The sequence below is a fragment of the Hyperolius riggenbachi genome, chromosome 10, assembly GCF_040937935.1.
Source record: "Hyperolius riggenbachi isolate aHypRig1 chromosome 10, aHypRig1.pri, whole genome shotgun sequence".
Lineage (NCBI taxonomy): Eukaryota > Metazoa > Chordata > Amphibia > Anura > Hyperoliidae > Hyperolius > Hyperolius riggenbachi.
This window is the reverse complement of record NC_090655.1, coordinates 209,034,830-209,059,865: the sequence shown is the minus strand read 5'-3', so window position 1 is coordinate 209,059,865 and position 25,036 is coordinate 209,034,830. Positions and strand designations below refer to the sequence as shown.

At 46.5% G+C, this 25,036-nt stretch overlaps 1 protein-coding gene across 1 annotated transcript; it reads left to right on the top strand.

Moving 5' to 3' along the window:
* Positions 1-2,934: 2,934 nt before the first annotated feature.
* LOC137534316 (zinc finger protein 84-like) lies at positions 2,935-19,200 on the top strand. Its single transcript, XM_068255762.1, has 6 exons — positions 2,935-3,132; positions 5,165-5,302; positions 6,942-7,073; positions 10,587-10,688; positions 11,976-12,059; positions 17,278-19,200. Exons 3-6 carry the CDS (start codon positions 7,043-7,045, stop codon positions 18,879-18,881), a joined length of 1,821 nt encoding a protein of 606 aa, XP_068111863.1. The 5' UTR covers positions 2,935-3,132; positions 5,165-5,302; positions 6,942-7,042; the 3' UTR covers positions 18,882-19,200.
* The last annotated feature ends 5,836 nt before the right edge of the window (positions 19,201-25,036 follow it).

Genomic DNA, 25,036 nt, shown 5'->3' with positions numbered 1-25,036 from the left:
CCTTAAGGTCCCCCTCCGTTGCTCTCCTCCAACTCCATGCAAAAGAACAGCAGCGGCAGCATGTTGGCACTTACGTCCGGCTGATGGCGGGTCCCCCCTGTGATGTGCCTGCAGCTGCTGGGTCTCCCTGTGACCTACCCTGGGTCCCCCTCCAGTGCTCTTCTCCCCCTCCATGCAGAACAGCAGCAGTAGCATAAAGGCACTTACGTCCAGCCGCCTGGGGGGTGCGTCCTCCCCTGTGATGTGCCTGCAGACATAGACGAGAGGTGGCTACAGAGGACAGATCACAGGGAGATCCAGCAGCTGCAGGCACATCATAGGGGAGACCCGCCGGCTGCTGGACGTAAGTGCTTTAACGCTGCCGCTGCTGTTCTGCATGGAGGGGGAGGAAAGCAATGGAGGGGGACCCTTGAAGGAAAAGGGAGGGGTGGGATGCCACCTGAGCAAGAGGCGTAACCGGGTGTCATGAGCGGCCGGGGCTGTGTGTGTATACTGCTTTACCTCACAAAGGGCCTCTATTCATAAAGCATTCCCGCATGCGGTAATGCTCAAAACAGCTGACTTTACCGACCATTTAGCAAAGTGTCTATTCATAAAAGCTGTTTCCGCATAAAAAGCTACAATTTCTGAGCAGTGCGGGAAATTACTGCCTTGTGCGGTGATTATCACAGCACATGTCACTACATGATGTCAATTCATAAAGATTAGAACAGGCGGAATGTGAACGGAGAATACCGGCTGTTTAGATAAGCGATAAGCCAGCGGATAACAGCCAAGCTAATGGAGAGACAGACCTCCCAGGCAGCTGCAGTGAGAGCAGAGCAAAAAATGCATCCCGGAATACCAAGGCTGTGTTTTTTAACTGCTAGGGTAGCTGCTTTCAGATAAATTTCACATCAGAAAGCCTGCATGTGTAACATTTCTGGAAGTTCTTCTAAGCTGCAGCAATTAAATAGATTGTTTAGAAAGACTAATAGACAGATTCAGCGCAGATTCAGGGCAAGGAGAGGCAGTTTAAAAAAAATGCACATGTAAAGGGATGCTCCTTCATAGTTTCTCTGTCTCTGCACAGAGAAAATGTATCAACTCAGCCAGCACCGCTAGTTTAGTGCGGAAATTCCCCGACCTTTCATCGCAAGTGTAAACATTTTTATGAATTAGCGCACAAAAGTCTAAAATACCAATGCGGTGTTTTCCCTCCAAGATTTTTTTTTCAGCAAATGTTTCATGAATAGAGCCCAATGTCTCCGGGCAGTGCACGACTAGGTCAGCAAACCCACTTGACATGAAAGGAAGGAGAGGGTCCGCACTTATCCACAAAACTGCTTGGATGTATCCAAAAGATTTACAGGAATCACACAACTGACATGTTTCGGACGTCTAGTCCTTAAAGGACAACTGAAGTGAGAGAGATATGGAAGCTGCCATATTTATTAAACAATACCAGTTAATTATGTTAATTATGGCTATGGCAGCGCAGGGGGATTTCTCCTCAAAGGGGCAAATTAGGTAATTAGTATGACATGTATTTGTTATACTGTATTCTCCTACAATGCCCAGCACAGGGAAAGCCATCTCTTGGCTTCCCCCTGCACCCAAATCACCACTGCCGGGACCATACGTACGCAAGGTGATGTGTGCCTCATGTCCAAGGGAGAAGGGGAGGACACCACACATATAAGGAATATCTGTGGAATATCTGCAATGGCGTCCATTCTTTTTGTTAGTTCTATATGCAGGATGTGGTCTGCCAACAAACAGTAAACCTGACAAATACCAGGTTTTATTGGCTAAAATTAAAAATTAAGGGATAGTTCCATGATAGTTCCAGAACTAGAAAAAAAATAGGATAAAAGTTCATCTGATACCTCTTTCATTCAGTAAACTGCTAAGTGTTGTTGGGAACAACTTCTTTTGCACATCCCAGGCTTTCTCATATATAATATAAGTAACAACAGTCATATAGAACATTATTACCTGAGGCATCTGTTGCACCACCTGACTTCAGGCTAACATCAGCACCAAAAAAACATTGAGAAACTACTAGTCTAGCGCATCCTTCTCTGAGCTACGAGAAAATGGCCACTGGCTCTGCTACTGTAAGGTCAGTGGTAGCTAGTTTGTTCAGTATAAGAATAATGATATCTGTTTCTTATATTATGAATACCATGTCACAATTATATGAGCATTGTGCTAATATATATTGCTTAAGAAATAATAAGTGTAATCGCATTTTATAATGTATTGGAGAGGAAGGAATCGTTTCCCATTAACGTACGGAGAAAAGCTATTGTGTGGAAAGTTTGCCCTCTAGTGTTGGCCTTAGAAATGAAAACATACAGTAAGCGAGACCTGGCAGCAGGAATAATTGCAGCTTTCCGTAGTAGCTGCATGCGTTCCATCGCTGGTCAGATTTCTGTAGTGTGGGGGCAGCGTGCGTTCCACCGCTTTTGTAGTCTCGTTGTAGCTGCGTGCGTCCCACCGCTGGCCAGCTTTATGTAGTCAGTGCTAGCTGTATGCGTGCCACAGCTGGCCTGCTGCTTCCTGCTCGCCACAGCAAGTTTGTGACTGACCAGTCGCCTGCTGGAGGTCGCCGGTGTAATGTCAGATATTGCAGCCCGGAAGCAGCCTTCCTCACTGAGTATCGCGCATGCTCAGTGGGAAGTTAGACATTATTTAGCTGAAATATCTCCGCTTCCGCACCACGTACACTCCCGAAATTTTCAGGGGAGGGAGGGGACCCACAGATCCAGCTCTGTGTCGAATTGCAGCCCCCTAGCCCCGGTAGTTCCCGAGATAGGTTTGCTGCAATCAGTCTCGGGAACCAGCGGGGCTCGGCGGCTGCAATTCGGCACAGAGCTAGATGTGGGGGTCCCCTCCCTCCCCTGCAAATTTTGGGGGTGTACGTGGTGCGGAAGTGGAGATATTTAGGATGTTTCATACGTGGCTGCACAATGTAATGGGGCGCAGGCTCCTACTGCGCATGCGGGGCTGCAAAATCTGAGAGGCTGCAATAGCTGACATGACACCGGCCATTTTCTTGCAGCTCAAAAGGAGAGTCCAGGGAAAACTTACCACAGACCACCTCTGTTTTCCAACATCTGCTGGTGGGTGTGAGTCTGGAGACTGGAGGTAATTATGTCTTGTCACGATTAGATGGGTTTTGGAAGATCCATGGGATGTCAGCTGAAGGCTATGACCCATGAAACATTAGATAGAAGATAGATGGGTAGCTGCACTGATGTGACTGGGGAATGTTCTCTGGACAGGGCTGGCAGTGGTTGCTTCTACAGGAGTAGAAATAAAATATGGCTGTTATTGAGGAAGAGAACTATTTCCAACAACTGGCAGCATAGTAGTAAAAATTGATTATTATGTTAATTTAAAGTCACAGTAGCCACTGAGTAGATCCTTGATTATCTGCTGTCAACACACACTTTTAAAGATAGACATAAGTCATCAGAGACTTCTATTGCTGTAGGCTGCAGTATTCTTAGATGGTTTAGTGTGTGTCACGCCTCCTTGTAGTTTAAACAGCATGAGAATGCTAGTGGCTTTGTCTTGTCATTTCAACAGCTCACATACCTCCCAACTTTTTGAGACCAGAAAGAGGGACATGTAAGCTACACCCCTGCCACACCTCTAACCACGCCCCTGCCACACCCCCAATCACGCACACTATAAAGATTTCATAATTCAAACCACACTGGTGCTTTCTATCCTGGTTCATTTTCCTTCTTATTAACAATTGAACAATATTTAACAATAAGAAATATATCAATTTAAAGGATGGGAATAAAGTTTAGAGTCAATTAAACACATTATTCAGCAAAGAAATACATATACTTACGTAGAAAGAGGGACAAAGTCCTGAAAGAAGGACAAATGAGGAGGAAAGAGGGACAAAGGGACAGGGCTTCCAAAGAGGGACTGTCCCTCCGAAAGAGGGACAGTTGTGAGCCATGAGCTTACATTTGTAAATAGTATATAATACAGTATGTAGTCACAGAACTCTTGTATGACAAAACTGGAAATATATGATAATCTGATTATATAGTTATCGAATGGTATATTTAAATCCATGCCGGGAGATAAGTTTAACTCGCTAATAAGCACTATTTTATGCTGAAAAATCATAGTAGCTGTACATTATTACTCTAGTATGTTCAAAAATGAAGACCTCTGACTGTAGTGTATCACCAGTTTGAGGGAATTGTGATATAATGGGTTATTTAAGTCACTTATTGCAGAAAAAAAAAGTATAAAACTTTGTACGCTCATTTGAGCAGCTTTATGTAAAACTTATTTGAAGATGTCTTCAATTCACTAATACCTAGCTGGTAAATTACTGCATTCAATATTTTAGACTTTTTCTTCTCCGAATTCATTAAGATTTTCACATGTGCAGCAATAGTCTAACCAGCAAGCTGTGTCCTGCTACAGTAATATATTCCCACTTCTGGACAGATTTGTGATGATTCTTCTGGTACAAGTGGTCTGCCTAAACCACGAGCAGTTCCTTTGCAAGCTGCCACTTCTATCTTTTGACAACTTACAAGAGTAAAAGACATCCCAGGCATCCCTTTAGATCTGTATTTAACCTCTAATCTCTCTGATTCTCTGTATCAGTTTATCCCTGTTTATATCAAAAGAGGGGTAAAGTGGAAATCACTATGAATTTGTCCTGCTTATACATCTTGTGTTTTGTGTATTTTCTGGTGTTCCACCCGGCAGTACATTGGTATAAATGGAGTGAATAGTAGGACAATGGCTTCTCCCACTAGCTGTCTCCTTTGCCTTTCCATTTGACCAAATGACTGCTCGTTAGTTATCGACAGTTCTAGACTAGAGGCAAGATACAGACATCTCCCTTGTTTTATCAAATTCTCTAATCTTTGTGAATTGACATTTATTGAGGTAATTACCTCACTAGTCAGTAAATTAACTCGCAAGTCCGTAATTTTACTTTTCTGTGCGGTAACAGCCTTGAATTGACATTTGACCAGATGTTCGGTAAATCAGCTGTTCTCTGCTTTACTTACTGAATGCGCTAAGGCATTGTGAGGCCATTGTTGGGTTATTGATGTGCTTGTGAAATGTAATGTAGCTGAAAGATCAGTACATGCATGGCAGATTGCCCATTTGTTCATGTCTATATTTACAGAGCTAAATGGGGATGGAAAGACAATAAATCCTGCAGTTGCTGTGTCTCCAGGTCAACCATACCAAGCTGGCTAAACAAAACATGGCTGATTGTTATTTCACCTGTGAGATCGGATGACCCAGGATATCTGACCCAGTGGTAGGCTTGCCATACATAAGTGTATAATTGTACTGCTAACATTGTGCTGTCTAACCATATAATAAAAATATCTGGCAATGCCTGATCATAATTAAGCAGACATATACCTCAAACTACAATTGGGCACATCCCCTCAAAGAACATAATTAAACAGTGTGTGCCCCCCCCCCCCCCCCCCAAGTGGGCAGCACTTAGTCCCAAATGAAATAATGTGGCAGGATATTTCCTCCAAACAACAGAATTAGGCACTATCTTCAAAGTAACATAATTAAGCAACAATATCTTCAAACAACATAATTAGCATGCCTCCCTCAAACAGCATACACTGCATGCCACCCCACACAACATAGAGAGCATTTGCCGCCAACTGACATAATTAGGCAGATTGTACCCCTAAATAACATAAGTAGGTAATCTCCCCCTCAAATAACATAATTAGACAGTGTGTCCCTCAAAGAACATAATCTGGTAGCATGTACCCATAAAAAACATAATTAGGCAGCATGTCCCCGGAAATAATAGGCAGCCTGTCTCCCCAAAATAACATACCTAGGCAGAGTGTATCTCCAATCAATATAATTTGGGCAGTATGTACCCTCCCCTGAAATATCATAATTAGGCAGATTGCACACACCCCCCCCCCCCCCCCCCCCAACAACAACATAAGAACATAAGTCAAGATATACTTTTAAACAACATAATTAGACAGTGCCCGCCAGAAAAACATTAGCCAGCGTGTACCCTAAAATCATAACTACTCAGCGTGTTCTCCGAAGCAATTATGCAGTGTCTCTTCTAATAACGTATATATAGGAGAAAAGTACTGTGGCACTTCCCCTTTTAAATGTGACGTTGATCTTGTGAGAAAGTTACTGGTAGTAGCAAAGTACATATATTATGTTTATATAGTTGTTGGGAGCTGGTAAGCTTTCCATGTTTATGTTTGATGGCTCTGCCCCCTGTAAGCAATATATATACGTTCAAATTGACTGTGAGAAGCCAGTGCTGAAATTTACTCTACATAATAACTAGACATGGTCAATGAGATGTAAATAAGTCTGGCTTACGTGCACATTTCATGCTTATTGTTCAGCATGGAACTGGACCAATCCAAGTCAACAGGAAGTGCACTTGATTGGCCTGCATACAATTTATATAAAACTTGCTTGCAGGAGGGAATTATTTGCATCTCAGTGACCATCTTTACTAGTAGCTAGAGCTGATCAATGATATGCAAATGTTTCTGAGTTAATGCAAATTTATGTAAATTCATATGCTAATATATGCAGCTTGAAAATGAAAACATCAATTTAAACCTGGGTTAGTATTGATTGGTCCATTTTCAAACTGCATATGTTTGCATAGAATTTGCATACATTTGGAAGTATTTGCATATCATCGATCATCCCTAGTAACAGAGAGTTTATAAAAGATCTCAGTCCATGTCTGCTATATCACATAGGCAACTACTCCAGCCTCTGTCAGGCTTTGTATGTTAAGCTGTGACTTGGAGCACCAGAAATAGCTATAGTAGGAAGGGCTAGCTTTTCTCTGTGGCATAGAAGACTGCCTGTCTCCAAAGAGCTATAGAAATGTACATTCATCTATATTTTCTCTCTTTTTTCATGTATATTTTCAGTGTATATTGTATACAAACTACCCTTCATGTGAAATACAATCTCAACCATAAAGAGGAGAAAAGGAATTGGGAAGGACACTGAGAGCTGTACAGACAGTGTGATGGAATATCAGCTGCCTCGCTCATCACCAGGTAACAGGAGACTCCCTTTTAAAAAACACAAAAAAATATGCTTAGATACACACATCCTGCGATATAACAACATGGAGATATTAAACAGAGAGCTGAGTCACACAGTCTCTTTTTGTCAGTCACTACAATTATCTCTACTTGCTCCCTCTCCTCTGTCTGCAAATAGTAACGGGGAGTCAGGGGACATTAACCCCTATTAGAGGTAATGGGGAGACAGTATGTGCCCAGTGGGGGAGTCAGGAGACATCAGGCCCTATTAGAAGTAATGGGGAGACAGTATGTGCCCAGTGGGGGAGTCAGGATACTTCAGCCCCTATTAGAAGTAATGGGGAGACAGTATGTGCCCAGTGGGGGAGTCAGGAGACATCAGCCCCTATTAGAAGTAATGGGGAGACAGTATGTGACCAGTGGGGGAGTCAGGAGACATCAGCCCCTATTAGAAGTAATGGGGAGACAGTATGTGGCCATTGGGGGAGTCAGGATACATCAGCCCCTATTAGAAGTAATGGGGAGACATTATGTGGCCAGTGGGGGAGTCAGGAGACATCAGCCCCTATTAGAAGTAATGGGGAGACAGTATGTGGCCAGTGGGGGAGTCAGGAGACATCAGCCCCTATTAGAAGTAATGGGTAGACAGTATGTGCCCAGTGAGGGAGTCAGGAGACATCAGCCCCTATTAGGAGTAATGGGGAGACAGTATGTGCCCAGTGGGGGAGTCAGGAGACATCAGCCCCTATTAGAAGTAATGGGGAGACAGTATGTGGCCAGTGGGGAAGTCAGGAGACATCAGTCCCTATTAGAAGTAATGGGGAGACATTATGTGGCCAGTGGGGGAGTCAGGAGACATCAGCCCCTCTTAGAAGAATTGTGGAGACAGTATGTGGCCAGTGGTGGAGTCAGGAGACATCAGCCCCTATTAGGAGTAATGGGGAGACAGTATGTGCCCAGTGGGGGAGTCAGGAGACATCAGCCCCTATTAGAAGTAATGGGGAGACAGTATGTGGCCAGTGGGGAAGTCAGGAGACATCAGCCCCTATTAGAAGTAATGGGGAGACATTATGTGGCCAGTGGGGGAGTCAGGAGACATCAGCCCCTCTTAGAAGAATTGTGGAGACAGTATGTGGCCAGTGGTGGAGTCAGGAGACATCAGCCCCTATTAGAAGTAATGGGGAGACAGTATGTGCCCAGTGGGGGAGTCAGGAGCTATCACCCACTATTAGAAGTAATGAGGAGACAGTATGTGCCCAGTGGGGGAGTCAGGAGACATCAGCCCCTATTAGAAGTAATGGGGAGACATTATGTGGCCAGTGGGGGAGTCAGGAGACATCAGCCCCTCTTAGAAGAATTGTGGAGACAGTATGTGGCCAGTGGTGGAGTCAGGAGACATCAGCCCCTATTAAAAGTAATGGGGAGACAGTATGTGCCCAGTGGGGGAGTCAGGAGCTATCACCCACTATTAGAAGTAATGGAGAGACGGTATGTACCCAGTAAGGGAGTCAGGCGACATCAGCTCCTATTAGAAGTAATGGGGAGACAGTATGTGGACAGTGGGGGAATTAGGAGACATCAGCCCCTATTACAATAATTGTGGAGACAGTATGGGCTTGATTCACAAAGCGGTGCTAACCTACTTAGCACGTCTAAAGTCTTTAGACATGCTAACCAGGGTGCTAAGTAGGTTAGGACCGGATTTCTCAATCAGATCGCGTGCTAACTTTGCGCGCGTAAAGCTTTGCGCGCGCAAAGTCCTATGCGCGCTAAGTCCCATGAGCTCAAATGGGCACTTTGCGCAGAGCGCCCTGCGCTCTGTGCAGTGCGCGTGTAAAGTTTTACGCGCGTAAAGTTTTATGCGCGAAAAGCTCGTTTAGACGTGCTAGGGGGGTTTTCACAGGCGTGCTAACAGTTAGCACCGCTTTGTGAATCAAGCCCTATGTGGCCAGTGGGGGAGTCAGGAGCCATCAGCCCCTATTAGATGTAATGGGGAGACAGTATGTGGCCAGTGGGGAGTCAGGAGACATCAGCCCCTATTAGAAGTAATGGGGAGACAGTATGTGGCCAGTGGAGAAGTCAGGAGACATCAGCCCCTTTTAGAAGTAATGGGAAGACAGTATGTGGCCAGTGGGGGAGTCAGGAGCCATCAGCCCCTATTAGAAGTAATGGGGAGGCAGTATGTGGCCAGTGGGGGAGTCAGGATACATCAGCCCCTATTAGAAGTAATGGGGAGACATTATGTGGCCAGTGGGGGAGTCAGGAGACATCAGCCCCTATTAGAAGTAATAGGGAGACAGTATGTGGCCAGTGGGGGAGTCAGGAGACATCAGACCCTATTAGAAGTAATGGGGAGACATTATGTGGCCAGTGGGGGAGTCAGGAGACATCAGCCCCTATTAGAAGTAATGAGGAGACAGTATGTGCCCAGTGTGGGGGGTCAGGAGACATCAGCCTGTATTAGAAGTGATGGGGAGACAGTATGTGGTCAGTGGGGGAGACAGGAGACATCAGCCCCTATTAGGAGTATTGTGGAGACAGTATGTGGCCAGCGGGGGAGTCAGGAGACATCAACCCCTATTAGAAGTAATGGGGAGGACAGTGTGTGGCCAGTGGGGGAGTCAGGAGACATCAGCCCCTATTAGAAGTATTGTGAAGACAGTATGTGGCCAGTGGGGGAGCCAGGAGACATCAGCCCCTATTAGAAGTAATGGAGAGACAGTATGTGGCCAGTGGGGGAGCCAGGAGACATCAGCCCCTATTAGAAGTAATGGGGAGACATTATGTGGCCAGTGGGGGAGTCAGGAGACATCAGCCCCTATTAGAAGTATTGTGGAGACAGTATGTGGCCAGTGGGGGAGTCAGGAGACATCAGCCCCTATTAGAAGTAATGAGGATACAGTATGTGCCCAGTGAGGGAGTCAGGAGCCATTAGCCCCTATTAGAAGTAATGGGGAGGACAGTGTGTGGCCAGTGGGGGAGTCAGGAGACATCACCCCCTATTAGAAGTATTGTGGAGACAGTATGTGGCCTGTGGGGGAGTCAGGAGCCATCAGCCCCTATTAGAAGTAATGGGGAGGACAGTGTGTGGCCAGTGGGGGAGCCAGTAGACCTCAGCCCCTATTAGAAGTATTGTGGAGACAGTATGTGGCCAGTGGGGGAGTCAGGAGACATCAGCCCCTATTAGAAGTAATGAGGATACAGTATGTGGCCAGTGGGGGAGTCAGGAGACATCAGCCCCTATTAGAAGTAATGAGGATACAGTATGTGCCCAGTGAGGGAGTCAGGAGCCATCAGCCCCTATTACAAGTAATGGGGAGGACAGTGTGTGGCCAGTGGAGGAGTCAGGAGACATCAGCCTCTATTAGAAATAAGGGGAAGACAGTATGTGCCCAGTTGAGGAGTCCTGGACACACTTAAATAACAAGAGATATATCTGAGCTGAGGAAGGAGGATGTGATGGTGAAAGAGGAGACTATTGCGATTTGCACAGGTATAAAAAATGTCCTTTATTTTTATGCACAGACCCTGTGCATACGAGTGGGACACAGACAGATGCCAAAGTCGAGAAAGAAGTACAAGGACAAGTAATCAAAGAAGAAATTATTCCCATAGAGATCAGCACAGGTGAGAAATAAACACTAAATACTCAAAACAGTCACACATTTTCCCTCCTCAGTCATTCTCTCCTCACTTATCCTCTATGAATAGAAAGCAGTGGTGAGACAGTGTGTCCCTGTAGAGATCTGCATGGAGTTGGGCAGTATGTTTACCTTATTTGGATTGGCTGCACACTATGATATCTCCTCTCTTAACTCTGCGGCAGTCATGTGACTTGTGTCACATGTCCACAAAGCCATAAAGAGTGAAGATGCACATTAGTGGCAATGGAGAAGTTGGATTGGCTGAGTATACAATACTGTACTATACTACATTATACTATACTACACTCCTTTAGTAAACATTAAAGGTAAAAGACATGGCCCATTCACACTATGGGCTTGATTCACTAAGACAAATAGCATGCCTTATCAAAGTTAACACACCTTATCAGAGTAGCATAGCGAGTGCTACGAATCCGCAGGGGCTCAGGGCAGGACGAGTGGAGCTCTTGTCATTTCCAATTAGCAGGCATAAGTTTGTAGCGCTCGCTATGCTACTCTGATAAGGCATGTTAACTTTGATAAGGTGTCTTATCTCTGATAAGGCATGCTATTTGTCTTTGTGAATCAAGCCCTATGTGTGGTGCATTGTGGGATGGGGAGGGAGTCTGTTTTGGGCAGCACGATTATGGAGTGCATGGAATGCGGCCTGTAATGTATGTATAAACTTCCAGTAGAATGGGAGGTTATATGGGAGGCTACATGTCTCATGTAGTTAAACTATAACAATTTTAACCTGTTGCCCACCGCTGTATCATATAACCATGCCCCTCTGAACTTCATCTATCGGGAGCATAGATAAGGATCGTTCGCGCACCCGCACACCCCGACGCTGACCGTTAGTGGAATGATTGGTGAATGTGAACATGTTTTCCCAAAGCCAATCAAGGCGCCGAATGGAATAATTAATCACTGCTCCAGGAGGAGTGATTCATAGAATTTTTAGCCAGGTTTTAAATCCATATATATTGTGGGTAGGGATGATCAATGAGATGCAAATATATGCAGCTTGAAAATGGACCAATCAATTTAAACCCAGGTTTAAATTGATTGGTTCATTTTCAAATTGCATAAATTGGCATAAAAATGTGCATATATTTGTATCAACTCGTAAATATTTGCATCTCATTGATCATCCCTAATTATGGGATTAGGGGATGTTTTTACCTGGCTTGCCCTGTCTGCCCACAGCCCACATGCACACTGCCTGCTGTTTCATATACACAGGAAAAACTCTCATCTTTATTCACAGACCCTTCAGATGTCAAAATTGAGGAGGAAGAAATAACACAAGTACTGATAAAGGATGAAGATAGACTCATAGAGATCACCCCAGGTGAGTTACTGCTTCAAGATATTTTGCTACTATTACAGCCTTTTTACTTACAAATATTTATAAGTATGCAATGTGTTCTGATCTTTAACCACTTACGCACCCGGAGACTTAATCTTAGCTCCTGAGGCGTAGATATACGTACCTCGCCGCACTCCCGCATGAGTTCACGTCACCGACCATTAGACTGATTGGTGAATGGGAACATATGTTCCCATTCACAGATCAAAGAGCCTGTGATCAATGATCATCAGCAACAATGAGATGAGAGTGGTCATTGAGAAGCTGAAAGTAAAAACATACACTATTTTACTATATTACTGTGAACAGTACACAGGAAAAAAAACTGAGTGGCCAAATAGTAAAACTACACCCTATAACATTAAATTAAATGAAAATAAATAAATCCCCAATTAAAATCAACCTCTTATCTCCCCCACTCTCCCAAAATAAAACATATGTATATAAAAAAATGACATTTAAATAAGACACTTACTTTAGGGATGCAAGATTTTTAATATGTATGTGATGAGGGTATATTATTGTCATTTTTGCAGATAAGAGCTTGTAATCAGTGACAGACGCAAAACTGAAAAAATACACCTTTATTTCCATATAAAATATTGTCACCATACATTGTACTAGGGACTATTTTAAATTTTGTAATAACCAGGACTAATGGGCAAATGAAATGTGTGGGTTTTATCCAGGGCTGGCCCGCCCATGAGGCGGGGTGAAACTTTTGCCTCAGGCGGCACTTCTGGGGGGGCGGCACCCGCCCGTCCTTGAGTGTGGGGGGCCGCCCGAGCTGGAGGGGATAGCGGGCAGGAAGGGGGTATTGGCCTAGTGGCGGGGAGGGGGGTCGGACCCCCCCCCCCCCCCTCCCTCGCCTGGGTCCCCCGTCCTCCGCTCCCTTCCAGCTTTAAAAGGTTAGACAGTCCTTACATGCCGCTCTCCAGTCCTCGCCCACCGGCCGCCTTATTCAATGCCTGCACGCAGCGCTGCAACTTGACAGCAGCTGCTGCGTGCATAGGCGGCGGGGGGCGGCGCGATTGTCTCTGCAGCCCGCTGGAGATCTGAGGCTCTGACCACGTGGGCGTTCGCCCGGGTGCACTTATCCGGTGAAATTATCCTGCCTGTGTGATCGGGGGACAGAGAGGAGGACAAGTTGTCCTGGTGCAGCACAGCCAGGTAGGAAGAAGCTCCGCCCCGCCGACCCCTGGCTGTCCATTAAGATAGCCAATGTGTTTTGAAGTGACAGGCTGGGAGGGGGCGGAGGCAACAGTAGGACACGGGAGATAGCCCTGGCTGGCTGCACTGTCTGTATAGTTACAGCTCTGCCCCCCCGTGTGTGTGTAGTGTTGGGGGTCTTGAAGCTGTCTGCACACGTGTGTGACAGACAGAGACAGTGCCAGTGTGTATGTGTCACAGTGCCCCCTGGCCCCTGGTGGTCCCCTGGAATTGAGAGTGAGACCAACTTGCTGTGGCACTCAGCCAGTGACACAGACCAGAGAGAGGCAGAAATCCACAGTAAGTGACACTGTTCTTTAGCATGCATCATGCATGTCATGTCATAATTAGAGACGGCCTGAACCGTTCGCCGGGCGAATCTCCCTGTGCCCTGTACTACTTCCGGGTCGCTATGACCCGGAGAAGTACGCCTGTACTGGCCCGGTGGTGCGCGTCCTAGATTGCGCTCCTGTTGCCAGGCACTCTCTGTGCATGAGCGTGACGTCACTTATGACATCACGCACATGCGCAGAAAGTGCCCGGCAACAGGAGCGCGATCTAGGATGCGCGCCAGCGCAGGCGTACTACTCCGGGTCATAGCGACCCGGAAGTAGTACAGGGCACAGGGAGACTGAGATGTTTGCCGGCAAACGGTTCGGGAACTGTTCGCAACATCTCTAGTCATAATTGGTAGGACTCTTTCACAGTAGAGCCCTTTTTAAGCATGGAGACTTTGCGTTGACGAAGATAAAATGAAAGTCTATAGACTTTCATTTTACCTATCACACCTGGCGCTGCGTTTCGATGCGTTGCGGTACGACGCACCCGGGAGCATTGTATCGCCGGAAATTGGTGTTTTCCCGTCGGGTTAATGAATTACTACCGCCGCTACTCAGCGTCGCACCGCAGATTCCCGACGACACGCCGCAGCCTATTCAACGCGTGCAGGAAACGGCTCCTGCACATGCGTTGTCTCCTCAGATATGATTGCTCATAATGGCTGTACCATCATGGCCTGGCCATCAAATTACATGCCTTCTGCCTACAGACAGTACAGTCAGCCATTATGAGCCATTAAAGCGGACCTGAAAATTAAAAAAAAGTGTTTCACTTACCTGGGGACAGCCATCCGGTCCTGTGCTGGTCCTCCACGGTCCACCATTCTCCGTTCTCCCGCCGCCAGCTAGTTTCGGTCCAGTCGACTTGTAAGTTGATGGAATACTGCGCCTGCGCGGCCCTGCCACACGTAGCCTTGTTCGCCTACCCGTCCGCAATAGCAGCCTGCGCCTTTGCAGGACACTATTGCAGACAGAAACGCGAGCAAAGATACACGTGGCCAGAGCTGCGCAGGTGCAGTGGCCTGTGGGGAACGGAGGATCGTTGAGGACTGGCGCGGAACAGGATGGCTGCAAGAGGCTGGCAGGAGGGGGGGGGGGGGCGATTTCTTCAAAGTTTGCCTCAGGCGGCAAAAAGTCTAGGGCCGGGCCTGGTTTTATCCACAGTAGTACGTTTTATTTCAAAACTATAATGGCAGAAAACTGAGAAATAATTATTATTTCTTCTTTTTTTTTCTTATTTCTTATTCCTTTCTTAAATGCATTTAGAATAAAATAATTCTTAGTAAAAATGTACCACCCAAAGAAAGCCTAATTGGTGGCGAAAAAACAAGATATAGATCATTTTGTTGTTATAAGTAGTGATAAAGTTATTGGCAAATGAATGGGAGGAGCACTGACAGGTGAAAATTGATCTGGTTCATAAGGGGAAAAACTCTTTAGTGGTGAACTGGTTAAAGGGCCACTATCATGAACATTTTCAAATTCTAAATACGGGTGCATTAGTTGTAGATTTGTCCCAGAATAAAATGCTCTATAAATTACTTTTCTCCTATGTCATCACTTGCAGTAGGCAGGAGGAAAGTGAAAGATCTGTCAGGTTTTGGAATATTCAATTTCCTCATAGGGTACTCTGAGGAATTCCTTAATTTTTAAAAGCACTCCATGGATGGGAGTGGCACACCCCAACTGCTAGAAAAGCATCCACAGGAGGAGCCTGACTTGAAAATACAGAAAATGTCCAGTGTGGGGATGTGCTTGTCCAAAATCTATCAGATCTATCATGTTTTGTTAGTGACAGCGACATAGGAAAGAAGTAATTTATAGTGCATTTTACTCTGGGGCAAATGTATAACTAATGCACATGTATATTAAATGTAAACATTTTTTGTGATAGCTGTCTTTTAACCTGCCTGGCGTTCTATTAAGATCGCCAGGCAGGCTGCGGGAGGGTTTTTTTTTAATAAAAAAAAAACTATTTCATGCAGCCAACTGAAAGTTGGCTGCATGAAAGCCCACTAGAGGGCGCTCCGGAGGCGTTCTTCCGATCGCCTCCGGCGCCCAGAATAAACAAGGAAGGCCGCAATGAGCGGCCTTCCTTGTTTTGCTTACATCGTCGCCATAGCGACGAGCGGAGTGACGTCATCGACGTCAGCCGACGTCCTGACGTCAGCCGCCTCCGATCCAGCCCTTAGCGCTGGCCGGAACTTTTTGTTCCGGCTACGCTGGGCTCAGGCGGCTGGGGGGACCCTCTTTCGCCGCTGCTCGCGGCGGATCGCCGCAGAGCGGCGGCGATCAGGCAGCACACGCGGCTGGCAAAGTGCCGGCTGCGTGTGCTGCTTTTTATTTGAGCCAAATCGGCCCAGCAGGGCCTGAGCGGCAGGCTCCGGCGGTACTGGACGAGCTGAGCTCGTCCAGACCGCCCAGCAGGTTAAACACATATTACGGGTACTTACACCCACAGAGCACTGCACACTGCACAGTTAGCACGACCCACGGTACATGGGTAACAAGCGTCTTGCTACAGTAATGCGTGTTACATATTATTTGCATAACGCACGTTAGCAACACTGACGTCATCTCCCAATGGGCATAATTCAAGTACTTCCTTATTATTGCCATGCGCAAGCAGTGCATGGCAATATTCCTGCGCTACAAAGTTAAGGCAAGCGTTGTTATGGTAATATGCTATGGTAATATCGCAATGGGTGTTACAGCAGAAACGCTTGCTTTACCCATGTACCATGGGTCGCAGAAATTGCACAATGTGCAGTACTCTGCTGCCGTTAGTACTGGTAATTTTGCTGTGGGCTACCTGTGCACAGTGATATTACCAGCAGTAAGTGAATCAGGCCCAGTGTTCAAAACAGAGACTGCCAGATGGAAGTGTCAGTAACTGCTGCCAGGTGTTAATAATAAGCGACGGGGCCATATGCAGTTCACTTTTTCTTCCAAGTTTTATAGGTGAAATTTTCACACCTTAGTAATAAAATGTCTTTTAAGCCACTAGGAAGCAAGATAATACTCAAAAAAAATGTTGACAGTAGTTTTTCACCTGCATTTTAGATTTTTTTCAGTTGCAGAGTGCTGAAATGTTTGTTAAAACTGAAGATGAAAAATATCTTCTAGGAGAAAACTTTGGCGATAAAGTGAATTGCATATGGCCCAGGGACTCCTGCTCTGTTCAGTAGCAACATGGGAAGTTCTAGGTAATCCAGGGGTGAAGCAATAGCCATAGCTGCCATAGCAGCTGATATGGGGGGCTGGAGCAGAGATAGCCCAGGTGGTACTTTAGGTATTCACCATTAACTTTGTGTTTCTCTACCCTCTAAATGTGTCTATGGACTATGTGACGGTGTTGATTGCATGAGAATTGTAAATTGCCCAATTAACTCATAGCCATTGGGTAGGGGCAGGTGGCATTGCTCAAGAGTGCCTACATCCAAGGGCCTCATAAACATTTTGCTTTAAATAAAGTGGAGATTCCAGAGATGCAATTTGAGCAGGACTGGAATATCTGGTTTTAGACTAAAATGGAAAGATCATTTTTTAATAACGTTAAATTACAGAAACATTGGTGCTGCGTTATGATGTCTATAGCAATTTTAATTTTCAGTTTTACTTCCTTATTTCATTTGATTTATTATGTTTGCCAGATGGACGTTATTTTTGCCAGATGGACCAGAATAGCGTGGACAAATGCTCGGTTATCTCTCCGGAAGCTGAAGATGATGATGATGTTGCATCTACTTATTCAGGAGAAATCCCGCTTACCCCAAACTCACCTTTTGGTGCTGATTTGGCAGCTGATGTAGAGACACATGATCATTGCTCTCCCGTTGGCCAGCATAGAGGATGTGAATTGTTCCCACCTTCTGAGTGTGGGGAATACTTGACCCAGGATACAGACCTGGACTCGCATCAGACTGACCGCACAGAGGAGAAGCCATATTCATGTGCCGAATGTGGCAGAAGTTTCAGTCTAAAGAAGTATCTCATTGTACACCATAAGACACACACAGGGGAAAAACCATTTTCCTGTTCAGACTGTGGGAAATGTTATTCCCGTAAAACACATCTCATCTCGCATCAGATGAGGCACAGAGGAGAGAAGCCATATTCTTGTTCAGAATGTGAGAAATGTTTTACCGAAACCTCATACTTGTCCAGACACCAACGAGCTCACCTTGCGGAAAAGCCGTTTTGCTGTCCTATCTGTGAAAGACGTTTTACTCAAAAGTCACATCTTATCACACACGAAAAAGTTCACACAGGGGAAAAGCCATTTTCCTGTGCAGAATGTGGGAAATGCTTTACTCAGAAAGCAACTCTTACCACACATCAAAAGGTCCATACTGGGGAGAAGCCATTTTCCTGTTCAGAGTGTAGGAAATGTTTTACGCACAAAGCATCTCTTATTGCACATGAAACGGTTCACACTGGGGAAAAGCCATATTCCTGTTCTGTATGTGCCAAATGTTTTTCCCAGAAAGCTTCTCTTTTCACCCATGAAAAAGTTCATACCGGGCAGAAACCGTTTACCTGTGCAGAGTGTGGGAAATGTTTTACGCAGAGGAAAAATCTCAACTCACATTGGAAGACTCATACAGGGGAGAAGCCTTTTTCCTGTTCTGAATGCAGCAAACTATTTTCACAGAAAGCACATCTGCTCACGCATGAAAGAGTTCATACAGTGGAGAAGGCATTTCCCAGTCCGGAATACAAGAGAGGTTTTAAGAAAACGGTGAATCTAGCTGCATCCCGAAGGCCTCACACAGGGGATTCCCTATCTTCTTGTCTTAAGAATGGTAACAGGTTTCCCAGGAAATCCAATTTGTCTGAACATAATAAAGCCCGCAGCAAAGTAACTAAACTGTATTCATGTTCAGAATGTGGGAAATGTTTCTCTCAGAGTGGCAATCTTATCACGCATCAAAGAACCCACACAGGGGTGAAGCCTTATTCATGTTCTGAATGTGGGAGATCTTTCTCTCAGAAACAGCAGCTCCTCAGACATCGTAAGACTCACACAGGCGAAAAACAGTTTTCTTGTCTGGGGTGCCGGAAATATTTCACCCGGAGAGAAACTCTTCTCTTGCATCAGAAGAATCACACATGTTTAGACTGTGGGAAATGTTTTTCTCGAAAATCTTCACTTATCGCACATGGAAAAGTTCACAAGGGAAGAAGCCATTGTCATGTTGTAAATGTGATGGATATTTTACCAGGAGAGGAAATAGATAATTTACCAGAGGTTTAGCCAGAAAATCAAACGTTTGGCCATTGCTGGTTATGCTTACCACACGTTTCAGCTGCAATCATTCAACTGCATTTTTGATTAGGGAAACAGTCCTTAAGTAATACGTCATTAGTGTAACAGCTGATTAGGTGGGGGAGAGAACTTCATTAGAAGAGCACTAATCTCTCCTCTCCTCTGCCTAACACTAATCTCTCCTCTCCACTGCCTAACACTAATCGCCCCTCTCCTCTCCCTAACACTAATCTTCCCTCTCTTCTGACTCACACCTTTCTTCCCTCTCTTCTGCCCCATGCCAGTCTTCCCTCTCTTCTGCCTCACGCCAATCTTCCCTCTCTTCTGCCTCACGCCAATCTTCCCTCTCTTCTGCCTCACGCCAATCTTCCCTCTCTTCTGCCTCACTCCAATCTTCCCTCCCCTCTGCCTCACACTGACCTTCCCTCCCTTCTGCCTAACAATAACCTCCCTTCCTCTCTGCCTAACACTAACCTTACGTCTCCTTTGCCTCACACTAACCTTCCCTCTCCTCTGTCTAACACAAACCTCCCCTCTCCACTGCCTAACACTAACCTCTCCTCTGCCTCCGACTAACACTAACCACCCCTTACCTTCTGCTGAAGACAAGGGAAGGTTAGTGTGAGGCATCGGACAGGGAAGGTTAGTGTGAGGCATCAGACAGGGAAGGTTAGTGTGAGGCATCAGACAGGGAAGGTTAGTGTGAGGCATCAGACAGGGAAGGTTAATGTGAGGCATCAGACAGGGAAGGTTAGTGTGAGGCATTGGAGAGGAGAGGTTAGTGTGAGGCATTAGAGAGGAGAGCTTAGTGTGAGGCATTAGAGAGGAGAGGTTAGTGTGAGGCATTAGAGAGGAGAGGTTAGTGGGAGTGTGAGGAAACGCGGAAAAGCCGCCGCAAAGACTCAGAGTGAGGCGGCTGTTTCCGCGTCTAACATGGCAGCACAATGCGGAGAAACCGCCGCATGCCTCATGAGCAGAGCGGTGGAGTCCGCGTTGGAGGCGGCAGATTGCACGCATGGCAGAGCAGCTGACATTGCGGCCGGACGCGGGGAAACCGCTGCTCGCTTAGAGAGCGGGGCGGCGGTCCCCGCGCCTGAATCAATGGTTACATTGCAAGACATGTCTGGTGTGGCTGGGACTGCTAGTCCACACAGATTCAGAAGGACGGGCGCGCGCGCTGAGAGGCAGAGCTTATATGACAGCCAGAAAAGGGTCAGCTGACCAGGCTGGTCAGCTGACATTTTCACCACCTGCCATTGGTCCAGCACTTAGGGGAGGCGCAGGAGAGCGCTTTACTATATATACTGGGTGCTGGGCATTCTCTGGTTGTCTGCCGTTGCGATCACTACGTGGTAGCACTCAGACCTTGTCTGTATCTGTGTTCTAGCATAGTTTCCAAAGGTGTTGACATCAAGGCGTGCACACCTTAGCATTAGGAACATTGAATTGTATTATTTGTTATGACCTTCTGCCTGCCTGACTATTCCTCTGAACTCTGATCTTGTACCTTGCTATTTCTGATATCCTGTTGCCAAACTCTGCTCATTCCTGGACTCTGTATTTGCCTCCTGAATCTATACCGTATCTGTCTGTATGTTAACGACCTGGCTAGCCGATCTTGAGAACTGGCCTTACTGTTAGAGGCAGTTCCCAGACCTGTTAGTGACACCCTCCCTCTCGGGTGTCACTCACGCTCTGTCCTTCCTACCCTCAGCCTAGCTCCTCCCCCCTGGAAGAGTCTAGGCCATAGGAAGGAACATACTTCTGGAGAAGTACTCAAAGTATACTGTTGCATCTTTAACACTCATTTGTTCTCCCTGGTGTCCAGAGGTTAGTAGATATATCTGATTATCGGTGATACTGCAGATCACCAAAAATCGGGTATATTCTGTATTCCTGGTGAGACTGCAGTTCACCGGTAATCAGACCCTCTCTGTGTTACACCGATCGTTACAGAACGGCAGACCAAACCCAAATGGACGCACTGTATAGCCATGTTGAAGTCCTGACCACCGCGGTAAATCAACTTTCCGCGGCAGTTTTGAACCAACAGACCCAGACATGTCAGATATTTGGGGCTATTCAGGAACTTCAAACAGTGTGATCTCCTCTTAGCTCTGATATACGTTTGCCTGTACCCGAGAAATTTTCTGGTGATAGATCTGACTTCTGAAATTTTAAAAGTAGAGTGTTATCTTACTTTGAGTTGAGACCTCAATCTTCTGGAAATATGACCCAAAGGGTCACATTTATTAAGACTTTAGAATCAGGCGATTCTCAGACGTGGGCGTACAGTTTGCCCACCGGGGATTTGGCCCTCTCTTCAGTGGATGAATTTTTTAAAGCCATGGCAGTAATTTACGACGACCCAGACCTTGCCGCGACCTCTGAGCGGAAGCTCAAGCTCTTGCGTCAAGGCAAGGGTCCGGTCGAAGATTACGCAGCCGAATTTAGGAGGTGGTCAGTTTCAGCCAGGTGGGACACCTATGCTCTATTAGATTGTTTCTTATCAGGGTTGTCAGATGAGATTTCAGATCTCATGGTAAGTCTGCCTGAGCCTAAGACAGTCGATGAGTCCATTTCATCGGCCATTCGAGTCGACCGCAGACTGCGTTATCAGAAACAGACCCGGGGTAGTAGTCATGTAAGAATGGTGTCCTACGCTGCGCCTCCAGTAACTCCACCTCCTCCTGTCTCGCCTCCACCCGAACCAATGCAAATTGGTCAGTCAAAACTACTACTAGAAGATAAACGGTTACTCCTTCCCTGTACAGTCACATGGGAAGATAAAACTGAGATTTCTGAGGCTTTTATTGATTCAGGCTCTGCAGCTAATTTTATGGATTTTGAATTTGCAAAGAGATTGGGTATTCCGTTCACCCCAGTAAAACCACCCATTCAGGTTACGGCAGTAGATGATTCTCCCCTGCAAAGTAATCATCCGCTGTCCCAGACACCAGAGGTGGAAGTCACTATAGGGGTGTTACATAAGGAGAGACTACAGTTTTTTGTGTTACACATGACCACCTCCACAGTCATCCTTGGCATGCCATGGCTACACTTACACTCTCCACAGATTAATTGGGCTACCGGTCAGCTAACTAGTTGGTCAGCTCACTGTTTTCAGCAGTATTTAGGGAGAGTGACACTGGGCCAGACCAGGATCCAGTTGGAGGGGGTACCAGTACAATATTCCGAGTATTCTGATGTGTTCTTTCCCAAGGCTGCAGACAAGTTACCTCCACATCGCCCCTTTGATTGCCCCATCGATCTCCGATCGGGTTGTATGCCCCCTAGGGGCCATCTTTACAATTTGTCTGGTCCAGAGAAAGTGGCCATGCAGGAATACATTAGTGAAAATTTAGCCAAGGCCCTTCCCGGTCGCTCTCTCTGAGCACAGGACACATGTCAAGTTTGTATTGGATAAACTGAGACAAAACATGCTTTACGCCAAATTGGAGAAATGCATTTTCGAAGTAACATCTGTCACCTTTTTAGGGTACATTATTTCCACCTCGGGCCTGTCTATGGATCCTGCCAAGGTTTCTGCTGTGTTGGAATGGCCTCAACCAGTGGGGTTAAAATCTCTTCAGAGATTTCTAGGCTTTGCCAATTACTATAGAAGGTTCATAAAGGGGTACTCCACTGTCATTGCACCCCTCACCTGTCTCACTAAGAAAGGGGCAGATACTACCCACTGGTCTCCAGAGGCTCTGCATGCATTCTCCACTTTAAAAGATTTGTTTTGCTCTGCACCCATCCTGAGACACGTTGATACTTCCTATCCCTTTATTGTTGAGGTGGACGCCTCAGAGGTCGAGGTAGGGGCTGTGCTGTCCCAGCGGTCAGGGTTGCAGGGCAGATTACACCCATGTGCCTACTTTTCTTGTAGGTTCTCTCCGGCAGAGAAAAACTACGATATAGGCAACAGGGAGCTCCTGGCCATCAAGTTGGCCTTTGAAGAATGGCGTCATTGGTTGGAAGGAGCAGAACATACGATTACAGTTTACGCTGACCACAAAAATTTAGAATACATTGAGGGAGCCAAAAGATTAAGCTCCCGTCAGGCTCGATGGTCATTGTTCTTCTCGAGATTCAGATTTATAATTACGTACACCCCAGGGAGCAAAAACATTAAGGCAGATGCCCTGTCTAGATGCTTTGAGCCAGAGACAGCACAGCCCTCCCCCCCCCAGAGACCATTGTCTCCCAGAAACTGGTACTAGCTACAACTGAGACTTGGGAAGATTGGACAGAGACTTTAGGTCCTTTTCAGCAGGACATCCCGGAGGGGAAACCCAAAGGGGTTATGTTTATCCCACTGCCATTTCGCCTCCAGATTTTGCAGATGTTCTATTCACACAGGAATGCGGGACACCCTGGGGCCTCCAGAACACAGGACCTTGTAGCCAGATGCGCTTGGTGGCCGTCTCTAGCAGCCGATTGCAAAGAGTTTGTTAGAGAGTGTGCGGTATGTGCGAGGAGTAAGCCCTCCCGACTGGCATCTGTGGGAAAATTGCAGCCCTTGCCCACCCCGAGTGAGCCATGGACCCACTTGTCCATGGATTTTGTGGGTGAGCTCCCCAAGTCTGAGGGCATGTTGGTCATTTGGGTGGTAGTCGACCGTTTTAGTAAAATGGCTCATTTTGTGCCCTTGAAAGGACTCCCCTCGGCCCAGGAATTGGCCGTTTTGTTCATCATCCACGTTTTCCGATTGCATGGCATTCCGGAAAACATCGTGTCAAATAGGGGAGTCCAATTTGTTTCCAGATTTTGGAGGGCATTCTGTCACCAAATGGGCATGGAACTGTCATTTTCGTCGGGCTACCACCCACAGACCAATGGTCAGACGGAAAGAGTCAACCAATCATTGGAACAGTTTTTAAGGTGTTACGTTACAGAAGCGCAAAATGATTGGGTCAAGTTTTTACCCTTCGCAGAATTTGCGCACAATAATTTAAAAAGTTCCTCTTCAGGATTTTGTCCATTCCAGGTAGTGACCGGGAAATTGCCTAAATTCTCCCCATTGCCAGTTGCCTCCACTCCGTTTCCAGCTCTGGAGGCCTGGCAAAGGTTATTTAAAGATATATGGTGGATTGTGAAAAATAATTTGGAGAAGGCGTTTCAAAGTCAAAAAGGTCAAGCTGACAAGAGACGTTCATTTGCCAGGAGATTTAGTCTGGGTGTCCACACGTCACTTGACCTTGAAACAGCCCTCGGCTAAGTTGGGGCCCAGGTATGTGGGTCTATTCCCAGTGACTAGAAAGATCAACGATGTCACTTATGCCATTGACCTCCCTGCCAGTATGCGCGGCGTGAGATCTTTTCACGTGTCCCTGCTTAAGCCAGCAGTTCATGTGGGTCCCACTCCTCCTCTTCCGGTGATGATAGATGACCAACCTGAGTACGAAGTAGAGAAGATTTTAGACTCTCGCATAGTTCAGAACTCAGTACAATATCTGGTTCATTGGAAAGGGTACGGTATTGAGGAGAGATCATGGGTACCTGAATGTCGCATGCATGCTGACAAATTAAGAAGGGAGTTCCATGCGTTGCATCCTGAGAAGCCTGGTAGGAGCTGTCCGGAGTCCACTCCTCGGGGGAGGGGGGGGGTACTGTGAGGAAATGCGGAAAAGCCGCCGAAAAGACTCAGAGTGAGGCGTCTGTTTCCGCGTCTAACATGGCGGCACAACGCGGAGAAACCGCCGCATGCCGCATGGGCAGAGCGGTGGAGTCCGCGTTGGAGGCGGCAGATTGCACGCATGGCAGAGCAGCTGACATTGCAGCCGGACGCGGGGAAACCGCTGCTCGCTTAGAGAGCGGGGCGGCGGTCCCCGCGCCTGAATCAATGGTTACATTGCAAGACATGTCTGGTGTGGCTGGGACTGCTAGTCCACACAGATTCAGAAGGACGCGCGTGCGCGCTGAGAGGCAGAGCTTATATGACAGCCAGAAAAGGGTCAGCTGACCAGGCTGGTCAGCTGACATTTTAACCACCTGCCATTGGTCCAGCACTTAGGGGAGGCGCAGGAGAGCGCTTTACTATATATACTGGGTGCTGGGCATTCTCTGGTTGTCTGCCATTGCGATCACTACGTGGTAGCACTCAGATCTTGTCTGTATCTGTGTTCTAGCATAGTTTC